Source organism: Malaya genurostris, chromosome 3 (assembly GCF_030247185.1).
Source record: "Malaya genurostris strain Urasoe2022 chromosome 3, Malgen_1.1, whole genome shotgun sequence".
Lineage (NCBI taxonomy): Eukaryota > Metazoa > Arthropoda > Insecta > Diptera > Culicidae > Malaya > Malaya genurostris.
Window position 1 is genome coordinate 213,418,107 of NC_080572.1, and position 12,778 is coordinate 213,430,884.

Below are 12,778 nucleotides of genomic sequence, written 5' to 3' on the forward strand. Positions count from 1 at the left end.
GTAAATTTTGAAAAGGCACCCCATAGTAAATTAAGTCGTATTCACGACAAAAAAAGCCATCTGTTAGTGGATTGCTGAACTTAATTGTTTTCGTACAGACACCGTACAGATAACGTTCTGGTCGTCCAATAGAGGTGATAACTTCACCACAGTCCCGTGCAATAAAATGGTCCGTAAATTAAAATTGTGTGAGATAGGTTTGTTTATTTGTTTGGAGCCGGGAAAAGCCCGCTGGAGTTGAGATTCTTTAAACCTATTTCTCCAACAGGCATAAATCTTCTCGTAAACGACGGGTTAAATTTTTGTTGAATTCGAAAATATGCAGTATTTTTTTGTAGGACCATAAGACCTTTCATTTGACCCTAAGATTGGAAATATCGGTTCTGCAAACTCTGAGAAAAGTAAGTGAGATCCACTTTCGAGCATATGACTACTTTCTCCCGTCGTTAATCGAAAACCGGGAAACAGGATAGCCGGTTTGTTTAGTTGCCTACTGATAATGGCTATCGATTTGTGGAGTTTTGAGTTCAGTGTATAAAAATTTTTTTGCGGTTTTTGTTTCATCGGTTTAAGTGACAGTGCTCAATATTGAACACACTTTACCCTATAACTCCGGAACCGGACGTCAGATCCGGATGTAATTCAGGGATTCCATATGGCACCGTGGGACCTTTCATTTGAATCTAAGTTTGTGGAAATCGATCAAACCATCAAACCATGATAAGAGAGATCTTTTTTGAAATGTATGACCATTATTTTCGGTGCTTCCGGAACCGGAGACCGGGAAACAGGATAGTCGGAATCGGTTTGTTTAGTTGCCTACTGATAATGGCTAGATTGGAGTGGAGTTTTGAGTTTAGTTTAGAAAAAAAATTGCGGTTTTTGTTTCGCCGGTTTAAGTGACGGTGTACAATATTGAACACACTTTACCCTATAACTCCGGAACCGGAACTCAGATCCAGATGTAATTCAGGAATTCTGTATGGGACCGTGAGACCTTTCATTTGAATCTAAGTTTATAAAACAATTAGCGAATTAGAGAAAATCGATTTCATGTTTTTAGTTCATTTTGCACATTTTATCCCATTGCTACCAAATCGAAAGTCCGATCCGGGTGAAATTCAATAGCACCCTATGGGACCAAGAGACCATTCATTTGAATCAAAGTTTGTGAAAATCGGTCCAGCCATCTCCAAGAGAATCGAGTGCACATTTTTGTTACATACAAATACACACACACACACACACACACACACACAGAGAGAGAGAGAGAGAGAGAGAGACATTTGCTCAGTTCGTCGAGCTGAGTCGAATGGTATATGCCTCGGTTAAAAAGAGGGTTTTCACAGTGATTGCATAACCTTTTTATATGAGAAAACTTTAACTGTGTCTGTCTCTGAGATCGTAGATAAAACTAGAACTAGCTAGAGAGAGTATTCAGGAAACATTTTTTTTGCAGTAGTACGCGACAAGTGGAAATCGAAAACATCAGAACAGCGATTAAAAAGGCGACACATGCTGAGGAAAGATTCGTTATATGCATAATTTGTTCTAGCCCGAGGTAACCTCAGAAATGACTGGTATCGAAGATTGCGTTGATGGATGTCGAAATTCAATTTTCAAGCTCAATTAGCTTACAATGGTCCTGGTAACTATGAAGTTTTTTTTTGGTTTCAAAGAGGTTTTAACTTTAAGGTCATTCGCCTCTTCGGGCCAGAAAATAATAAAATACACAGTACTTTAATGTAGAGTTAGACCAAGGTGGATTCGTTGATTCACGACATGTCTTCTTGGGAATAAACTTATTTATTGCGTAAGAGACAACCTTGGACTGGTTGAATCGAAGCAGGTCGAAAGATTATAATATAAATGGAAAACAGATCTTGAAAACCAACATTGTGAGGCATTGACCACTTTTTCTAGGTAAATCAATCACAGAAATATTTTGGCACTTAGGCTTGTTATAAATTTTTAATGCTCATTAATTCTGTTATTGATAGCCAGAATGTTGTATCATGAGTTGTGTGATAGCTGAAATTAGTTTGAACATGATTACATTAACATGTAGGCTTTGTAGACGAGTGCTAGATGTGGTGATAGAGAGAGAATGTAATGACTAAATGTCTAGTAACGGCTGCACACTAGGGTGGGACAAAATATTGATTTCAGCTCCACCAAACTTTTCGTGTTCCATTTGGGTCCCATAATTACCATGCAACATTTTAGCTCTATCGGTGAAACTAAGCCTTCGCGCCCGAGGTTTAAAGTTTGTATAGGATTTAGGGTGGAGAAATTCAATTTTTACAAAAAAAATCTACTGAAAATCAACCTGTGAACTCTAAAAATTAGTGCATATGATATTTTTGTAGGAATTTTAACTAGGAAAACTTTTCCTGTTCCGGGTTCCATAAGACTATGCAAAATTTTAGCTCGATCGGTGAAACTATCCGAGTTTGTATGGGATTTAATATGGGGAAATTGTCTTGTTTCAAAAAAAAACATCTGCTGAAGACCAACCGTTAAACTCCAAAATCAGTGCATGTGTCATTTTTGTAGGAAATTTAGCGAAAAAGAAAAACTCAGAATATTTCGAAACAATCTGACACTTTTAGAAAAAGTTATTAAAGGATATATCTAGTACCAGTACTGCTAGTGATGGAAATATGATTTTGCTTTCTTTTATTACTTTATAACGGTTGATTTGAGTTGTAATGTATTCACGATAGTTACTCAGAATAGAATGAAGATTCTTTTTAAGTGACAAACCATGCTCCAACCCTTACTGTAAAGAAACAAAAAGTTATGTAAATGATGTTTTCGTTTTCATAAAATAGTATCGTCTTTATCTTCTACACTATAAGAGAGTTTACATCTTCGGCAAAGTTATTGGATTGGAGTTTTTCTAAAATATTATCGAAGATTCCAAAAACCTGTTTCTTCAAATTAAAAAGCTAGACCTTTTGGTGTCTTTACAGTGAGTTCTGGAACATGGTTTGTCACTTTAAAAAAAAGTCTTCATACTAAGCTGAGTAACTATCGTGAAGACATCAAACAACTCAGATCAACCGTTATAGCATAATAAAAGAAAGCAAAATCATGTTACCACCACTAGCAGCAGTGGTGCTAGATATATTAAAGAATGAACCATTGTTCGGACCTTGTACCGGTTTTCCTTTAAATGTTTGTCTACAAATGTCGGATTGTTTTATAGTCTTCGAATTTTTTCTTCCTCGTTAAATTTCCTACAAAAATGATACTTGCACTGGTTTTTAGATTTCAAACAGATACTGAATACTCATACTAAATCCCATACAAACTTTAAATCTTGGGCGCGAAAATATAGTTTCACCGATTGAGCTAAAATTTTGCATAGTTCTTGTGGGATCCAAAAGGGGTGGAGCGAGAAAATAAACCTTTTCGTCTATTTCTCACACAACCTTGTCCCACCGCACACAATAAAATTGATATCAGCGATAAGAGAAATATCGGAGTTATCTACTTCCTTCATTTGAATGTCGCAACACTTTGTAGCCGACTAAACACAATAACTTTGCCTTGCTTGTGGCCAAGCGAATTGTATCGAGAAGCCCGTTTCCCGTTTTCTGTGATTGTAAGCATTTTCGATCCTTTCCTGCAACAGTAGATTGCATCGTGCAAATACATAAAATATCTGGGATATAAAGTATCATAGCTTTCACCATGACGAACGGCTATGCAACCTCTGTGAAACTGACTTTCAAACCCGCAGGGCCGAGTGTCATAAATCATTCGAATCAGTTATTCAGGATCTCAAACTGTTTGTGAGTATGTGTGTATGTAACATTTTTGTGCACTCATTTTTCCCGACCCAAAAATAGCTGGACCGATTTCTACGAACATAGATTTAAATGAAAGTTCCGAATCCAACACCCGTTACTGAAATTACATTACCCTGTAAGCAAATAAATATGTTCGCACTTCTTTCTCGGATGGAGAATATTCTTAACTTTTATTCAAATCCGACTTCCAGTCTCGGAGTTACGGAGACTACTGCAAGTGACTAGGCAGAAAGAAACGGACACTTTAAATCTGGTCGGTTGAAGATCAAATTCGCAGATGGCAAAACAAATAACTGGATCTTTCCAGAGATTCTATTAAACGTTCATTTTGACATATATCTAGCAGCATATTTTTACAAATGCAGAACGATTTTTGAAACTGTGTCTAAATAAAAATCTCCAAATCACAAAAACAACGTGCCACTTGAGCTAATTTCTTCTGATTTCTGATTTTGCAATCAAATTTCTGAGTTCCGGAACATTTACACTTTTCAACCAAAAGAAGTAGAAATTTAGTTTTCAATTGTTTTAAAGACGTTGAAAGGTTTTCTTATGTCGTCAATATTTGAAACTGTGTGTTTAAGCAGCAGAGGTCAAGCAGATCATTTTTCTTACGAGTGGGTAGTTTACTAAAGGTGGCCAGCTCAGTAATAGGAATTGTTCTGCAAGATTTTTTTCAGCATAGGAAAATAATTATCGAACTGTCAAAAATAACCATGCTCTCGAGCGGGGTTATTTTTGACAACGACAAAATAACTGCTCGACAGTCAAATTTCAACAAAAAGTAAAAATAAAATGTAAAAGTAAAAACGCGAAATGGCTCACAGCCTAAGTGCTATAGAATAACATAAACAGTTTTATGTTTTTTTCATTATTATTTTCCACAAAGTTCAGTACAAAAATTCTGAGAAGGCGATTTTCACTGAAATTAACTTCACATGGCGAAAAATCAGTTGTGAAAAATTCACTAGAGAACATTCTGTTCGATGATATTTAACAAAAAAGTTCGCACATTGAACGTATCTGATGTGATTCTGGAACAGAGATTTTTGGGAATTGATTGTATATAGTCGTTATATCTCAACCCTTTGCAGAATACATGATGAGCAAATTCGCCAAAGAACGAAAACTGAACCTTTCTGAAAATATTCAGTGTGCGTTGGGTGGTTAATATGTGAATCAAATGGTGATGTATTTGATATTTATTCGCAACTGGTGGAGTAATATCATTAATAAAAGCAGCAAGTTCTGTAATTAATAATAGTTAGAATGATAATAAAAATATTAATAAAAACAATCATAAATCATGTTATGCGGCCGACTAAAAAATATTAGCCAATTTAGCTTGTATAGCGTACGCAGAAGTAACAGGAACGCAGACTAACGCTATGTTAATTCAAACGCGCCATTCAAACACTGCACCTACTATATGTTCGAGAATTGCTGACAATCCTGCGCTCCTGTTGCTTCTATGAATCAAATCCATGCTAAATAGCATTTTATTAGGTTTAATCTGAATAGTGCAGTATAATAAGTCAGTTGGAATTGAAGTAGCCTTTCGTCGCTACAATCACTGGTTTGGAATGTGGGAAAAATATGATTGTTCATATTAATCTCCCTACGTGCATCGAAAATATTTCTCTGTTGCGGTTCATTTGCGAATTTATTAAGTATATATTTTTTTATTGATGAAAATATAGTAATTAAATCTCGCACGAACCACTTCGGTGTCGAATCGAAGCATAATGGAAATTCTGCATCGAAATATCATTGGAGACTTTTCTCCCTATCGATCATCTCTTTAGGGATGTTTCTTTGAGTGAAAATTCGTCATCAAGTTTCGCTGACACAAAAAATCACATGTAAACTTCGAGGTTCAGAGTTTTGTGGATGCTTGTTTCGTGAATATCGGAAGTGATTATTTCAGTCACTATTCTTTTAGAAAATCTCTTGAACTGATTTTTTTCACGAGTGATAGTGAAATGAACTTTTTCTGATCAAAATTTTTCCCAACACTACATATATGCATTCAACAATTGGCACGATATAGGCTACGAAATGGTGAGTTGACATCTGGGAAGGGGTGTCCAACAGAGCTCTGGTCCTCACCAGTTCCAATTCTCACGCTTCCACGGGTCTTCCGATGCCAATTGACCGCCAGTTAAGGGTTTCGTACTTAACTGGTAGTGTAGCCTGGGCACTGTTGTCCTTCTGACATCAGCTAGAGTGAGGGGGTGCGACCTACGGGGCCTGCCTAGGATGTGGTGGGGTTTGACAGTGGGCTCTGTTAAACTTCTATAAAAAGCTGCATGCATCCGCAAGCAGGCCTCAAGAATGCGACCGTGTGCCGCTCGAAGCGCATTAGCCCAGTCCTGATGTGGTCTGGGACTCTAAACAAATCTGACGCCACTGACCGAGCGTCTGTTCATCAAGGAGGTGCGGCTCAAACAGCGTCTGTCCTGGCATCCAGTGGCTGAATAAGAAATACTTTTCCTCGGATGCTATATCTAAGACGGCAGCCCCGTCCCGGAGGATAGAGAACCTTGGGCCAACAACCTACTGTTCCCGAAACTTAAACTTTGCTCGAGAAACCGATAATGAAAGATTACGGACTGATTTAACGGCAACGACATTTAGCATGAAACAACGGACACGAATAGAAACATGGAACGTTTTAACCCTAGCCCAGCAGGGTAAACTGGCACAACTTGCCAACGAGGCGCGTCGAATGAAACTTGAGAACCTAGGACTCAGTTAAGTCCGTTGGCAGAACTTTGGAGAACACAGAATACCATCGGGACAAATTCTGCTATACTCTGGCCTACGAGGTGAACACGCTCCCCGGCACCGTGGAGTTGGCTTCCTACTGAGCGCCCAGGCACACTCTGCGCTTATGAAGTGGGAGCCTATAAGTGAAAGGATAATCGTTGCCAGGTTCAGAACAAGGGTTCGAAACCTCTTTATAATCCAAACTTACGTGCCAACCGATGCGGCCGACCTGCAAGACAAAGAGAACTTCTACAGTCAACTCAATGCCACCGTAGATAGATTTCCGAAGGGCGACATTATGATCTGTATGGGCGACTTCAACGCGAAGATCGGATCCGATAACTCGAACTATGAGCGCATTATGGGACGCCATGGTCTCGGAGAAATGAGCGAAAACGAAAAGCTGTTTGCAGAATTCTGTGGCAATAACGACATGGTGGTCGGGGGATCACTCTTCCCCCATCGACCGGTTCTCAAGGTCACGTGGGTTTCCCGTGACGGCTTTATCGAAAATCAAATTGACCACATCTGCATCAGGCGAAAGTGGAAACGGACCCTTCTTGATGTACGGAATAAACGTAGTGCCGATATCGCGTCTGATCACCACCTCATCATCGGCGAAATACGCCTGCGTGTTGCGCGTATTCGTCGACAAGAGGAGAGAGTTGGACGGCGCTTTAACACACGCCGACTGGATGATACCACAGTGAAAAGGTCCTTCACTGTAGAACTGCAGACTCGTGCTGCAGATATTCCGGAAGGTGGCAGCGTGGAAGACCAATGGACTGCCATCAAGAATGCCTTCATCGTCACCAGCGAGAATAATCTGGGTGAACTGCGCACCCAGAGAAAGCAATGGATCACTGATGAGACTTGTACGAAAATAGAGGAGCGAAGAGGAGCCAAAACCGCAACACAGCGATCCAAAACCCGAGGAGCCATATATTCGGCCCGTCAACGATCTGGAGAAGGAAGTAAATCGCTTGTGTAGACGGGACAAACGAGCGTGGGCGGACTCCCTCGCCGACGAAGAAGGGAAGGCCGCTGCAACCGGGTACATTCGTCTCCTCTACGATATCTCACGACGCCTAAGTGGGGCGAAGATGAATGCGACAATGCCTGTGAAAGACGCGATTTGTCAACTGCTAACCGACCCAACTGATCAACTTAAACGCTGGCTCGAGCACTTCGAACAACTTTTCCAAGTGCCAGCCAGGTCACCATCACCTCGGCATGACCCGACCTGACTATATGCGATAATTGGCGAGGCATTATGTTGCTGTGTACCGTTCTAAAAGTTCTATGCAAAGTGATCCTATCACGGATCCAGGAGAAGATCGATGCGACTCTCCGACGAAAGCAGGCTGGATTCCGTGCCGGAAGATCCTGTGCGGACCATATTGTCACGCTCCGTATCATTCTGGAGCAAGTCAAGGAATTCCAAAAGTCCCTTTATTTGGTTTTCATTGACTACGAAAAAGCTTTCGACCGTCTCAATCACGAAAATATGTGGGACGCCCTGAGACGCAAGGGAGTTCCTGAGAAAATCATTGCCCTCATCGAAGCGCAGTACGAGGCCTTCTCATGCAGAGTTCTGCACAACGGGGTCTTGTCTGAACCCATCCGGGTCGTAGCTTATTAGTTGTTTTTCTGATTTTGATTGGTTAAAATTTGGTACAACTAATCGACTGTTGTTTTAACTAATCTGTCATTTTTGATTTATCGTGCTGGCAACTTAGCAACGACACCCAACAAGTAATGAAACGTTTCAGTTGAGCAATGCCAAACACCCTGAGCGAACAATGAAACGTTTCAATGAGATGTCACTCGTTCAATTGAGCAAAGACACAATCCCAGCAAAGTTACTTGTATGCATGAAAGCAAAAAAATGTCTCAGTTGTTTCAACTAATTATTCAGTTATTTGAATTTAAAACGCCAATTGCAATAAATATTTTTTACTGTTAGCCTCTTCGGGGGCAGCTAATCGTTCACTGCTTGAACAACGAAATTTTACCTAATTAACTGCTTATATATTTATCACTAAACTCACAAAGGATATGGAAATGGACCAAAAGATTACAATTCTCAAAAGGGAACTCACCAGAAAAATGGTCACAGGGAATTAGGAAATTTTTCCTTCACTTGCAGAATGGCTCGCTGGTAAACCTAATGCTACAGATACACTTTCAAGAAAATACAAATAGTACCACTTCACTTTAGCAGCAAATTTTTAAGCGTTAAGCGGTTTTAATAACATTGACATGAACTGTCCTAGAATACATTACTCTCAGATGAAATTAAAACATTTATACTGTAGGAATATCTATTTAACACATGGAACACTTGTTTTACAATTAACTATTATATTCTCTGCATACTTTCACTTACATAAAACGACCACTACGTAACTAACATAAATGACGTTCATTTATCATCGAAAATTTCCAATATGAAACGCTTCTGGTGAAATGAAGAGGTGTTTTTTTCTGCGTTTTGTCTTCGTTCTCCGTCAAGTGAAAGCATTTGAATACAATTTCGGTTACCTGAATGGTTATGTCAAAATTAACCGATATGTTAGTTAAATCAACAACATTTTAGTTGAAACAACCAGGGCGTGAAACAACAATTGCAATATTGTAATTTTGTGATCTGCGGGTTCTCCGTGTACTGTTCCTCATCGCAATCGACAAGATCCTGGTAGGTGTGATTGACCGTGAACCAAACCGTGGGCTGCTATGGCATCCCATAACTATGAAACATCTGAACGACCTCGAATTGGCTGATGACGTTGCACTCCTAGCTCAAAGGCGCTCTGACATGCAGAGTAAGCTTGACGACCTTGCTGAACGCTCCTCATCGGCAGGCTTAGCAATCAATGTCTACAAAACCAAATCGTTGGATGTGAACACGGTGACCCCTTCCACCTTTACAGTAGCAGGGCAATCAGTGGAGAATGTTGAAAGCTTCCAATATCTTGACAGCCAAATGGCGTCAGACGGCGGTACCAAGATTGACATAGGTGCAAGGATCAAGAAGGCAAGGGCTGCCTTTGCGAGTTTAAGAAACATCTGGAAAAACAGGCAGATAAGTGAACGCACCAAAATCCGAATATTTAACTCTAATTTGAAATCTGTGCTGCTATACGCTAGTGAAACATGGTGTGTATCAGTGGAGAACACTCAACGGCTGCAGGTGTTTATCGATAGGTGCCTGCGGAATATAATTCGAGCCTGGTAGCCCCATAACTGGATCTCAAACACCGAGCTCCATTGCCGGTGCCACCAGAAGCCGATAGCAACTGAAATTCGGGAACGAAAGTGGGGCTGGGTCGGCCACACTTTACGTAGGAGCGGAAACGAAATCTGCAGACAAGCATTAGACTGGAACCCAGCAGGACATCGCAGCAGAGGCAGACCCAGAGGCTCATGGCGGCGTAACCCCCTATGAAGGAATAAAAGAAGTCGACCGAAATCGAATTTGGCAACATGTTAAGGCGATGGCGGGCAATCGCCCAGGATGGAGATCTTTCAAGTCGGCCCTTTGCACCACTCGGGGTGCGCAGGAGCCTTAAGTAAGTAAGTAAGTATCTGGCACGATTCAGCTCACATTTTTCGCGGTAAATTGGAAAACTTATTTAGGATTCTGAGTGGGTATTTTACACACTCGGAAATTTTTGAATGGGTACAACTACTCAGCTACCCATAATATCAGCCGGGCCAGCATCGGAACATACCATCAAAATATTGCTTGTTGCTTTAGGAGCCGTTTCCGAGAAAAGTATTCCATTCGTCCCCAATTTGCACAAGATATCAGCAAATTTTGCATGCAGAAAAGTTTCGGAATTGTATGAAATTACCTAAGAAATGTTTGATTTGAGCTGTGAGTTTGAAAAGGTTAACAGAACGCAATCTTTTGCTGGAAAAATTTCAAGCCTGTTTAATATTAAGATTCAATGCGATTCAATATGATATTAAAATGTGATTGCGATTCGCTTCTTGAAGTTTGACTTTGTTAGATGGGTTGTTTGATGTTTGACTTTTCCCGGAAGACCTTATATTATATACCTACACTTGGAACCCTTATCCGCACTTTTTCTCTTATTTCATTTCCTGTGTTTGTTCCGCACATTGTCGGCATTGCCGACCAATACACGCAAGTGCCTTTCAGCAGCGAATTTTCCTACCCCAAGCGCAATCTTACCTCCTGCGTTTCGTCGACCGACGGCAGCAAATCATCGATCGAGTTCGGTGTCATCGGGCTGGGGGTGGTCAGAATGGGCTTGTTCATCGGGCAGGATATCACGTCGCCGATGATGATGTTGGGCTTGATTTTTTGCAACTGCTGCTGTTCTTGAAGTCGCACCAGGTGTTTTTTCATTTCCTGCCGCAGTTCCTTTTGCTGGACCTCCTGCTCGAACCGACGCATGCTGTAACTCCGAACCGACGATGTGGTGCTGTGAATCGAAGCTAAACTTGGTCTTCGGGAACCTGCTCGATGTCCGTCCGGTGGGCGAAGGCGGAGAATAGAAATGATGGATATCGGAAAAAAAGACACACAAAAAGCAGGATAAGACGATATTTAGCTTATATCTTCACAGGAATGAACGTTTTTGATTCGTTACAACGAAAAGTGAGAATTGCGTGTGTACAAAAATACAAGTAAAAAAAAACAACAGCATTCTCGTGATGTACGACGAGTGAGTTGATTAATATATGCTCGTTAGTGAGAAAGTCACATCATGCTCATCGGCATGTTTTTTTTATGCAAGTATGCCATCGAATAATAAAGTACTAATGAATGCATGGATGCGAATAAATGGCAGTGATGGTTTGTATCCTGGCACGTAAGCGCAGATTTAATAAAGAACGATGATTTGATAAAGGCGCAAATTGAATGAAAGCGCATATTTTTCGAAAACCGCTGATATTTGATGTCACAAAAAAATGTTCAAAACATTCAAAGTATTACACAATGCAGCAAGCGTTGATTTATTCTATTGTCGGAAGAGAATATTTACTTGGTACAACAACATTTCATTTGTTCAGAATGAAAATTAGCAGAACGTACTTGCAATAAACATTGCCAATTATGAAAAATATTGCATAGTCAAATATTTGGTAATGGTTGAAAATAACACAGCTGCATCGATTTCCGGAGGTGGATCGATTGTGACATAATTGAATCGAACCAATCATTAATCTTGAAGTCGGACGGTCAACTAGAAGAGACCGAGATTGAAATTTCAACTTACTGCTGGCTCAAAACTTGTTCTAGGGTGAGATGCATCCTACTGAAATTGTTATTAAGTGCAAGCTCGTTTGACGCAACCAATACAGATGAAGTGAGGGCGAACGGTCGAAGCAGGCAACGACAAAAATTAAATGACTGATGTTGTGAAACTTTCGTAACATATGCTACTTTGGTTTGTAAAATATGAACATTAGTTGTGCCTTTTACTGAGCATTGACCCGACGACATTGACCCGTAGAGAATATGTTATAAAAGCATTCAAATATTTTCTGTTCGTTTGTGTTTTGGTTGCACTGAATTTCAAATTCTGAGACTGAGGAGACAAACGTTTTTTTTTCGGGATATGCCGCACGCTATCCTAGCGGTGTTGTGCAAGTAGGTTTTTCCCATAGCATGGTCCTTTCGGAGATTCGATAGTGCCGTGCATAATAGATTGAAAACATGAATGAAAAAAGATGGTGCTGCAGCATGAGGTGTCAATTGCTTGAAAAATTTATAGATGGTTTCAAAACATCCAGATAGCAGAGCTATTGTTTAAAGCAGTTGATTTATAGGTATGTCTAACGTTTACTGCATTTTATGATGCTCATGGTTGGCTCTGTTGGAGTTTCATGCTTTCTCTAGCTGAGGTAAATAAGCTGATAGAATAAAACTGAAAGTATAGAAGAAAAGTTATTCGAAGCAGACAAATAAAAATAAAAAACTAGAATAGAAACGAGCAAACAAAATCAACGATGGAAATGTTACCAAATACGTTTATGTTTGTATTTTACGCATCCTATTGTTCGCCATATTGCTTATATGCATGAGACATCTCTGTAATAGTCATCAAGTTCAATATATAATACGTTTTAAGATTTTATACTTACAACATTTTTCTACCATACATGAATGAATAAAACGAAACCATAGTTAAATGAAAACTTGAAGAAAAACATGG

At 39.9% G+C, this 12,778-nt stretch overlaps 1 protein-coding gene across 7 annotated transcripts in view; it reads right to left on the reverse strand.

Moving 5' to 3' along the window:
- Nucleotides 1-12,778, reverse strand: part of LOC131437009 (uncharacterized) — a 118,685-nt gene that overhangs the window by 14,161 nt on the left and 91,746 nt on the right. For 6 of the 7 annotated variants that reach the window (XM_058606040.1, XM_058606046.1, XM_058606045.1 and 3 more), the window contains one exon: nucleotides 10,789-11,075. In XM_058606040.1, the coding sequence (XP_058462023.1) occupies nucleotides 10,820-11,075 (256 nt within the window). In that variant the 3' untranslated portion in view covers nucleotides 10,789-10,819. Of the gene's footprint in view, nucleotides 1-10,788; nucleotides 11,076-12,778 lie in introns of those variants that run through there. The other variant, XM_058606042.1, reaches the window with a different exon arrangement.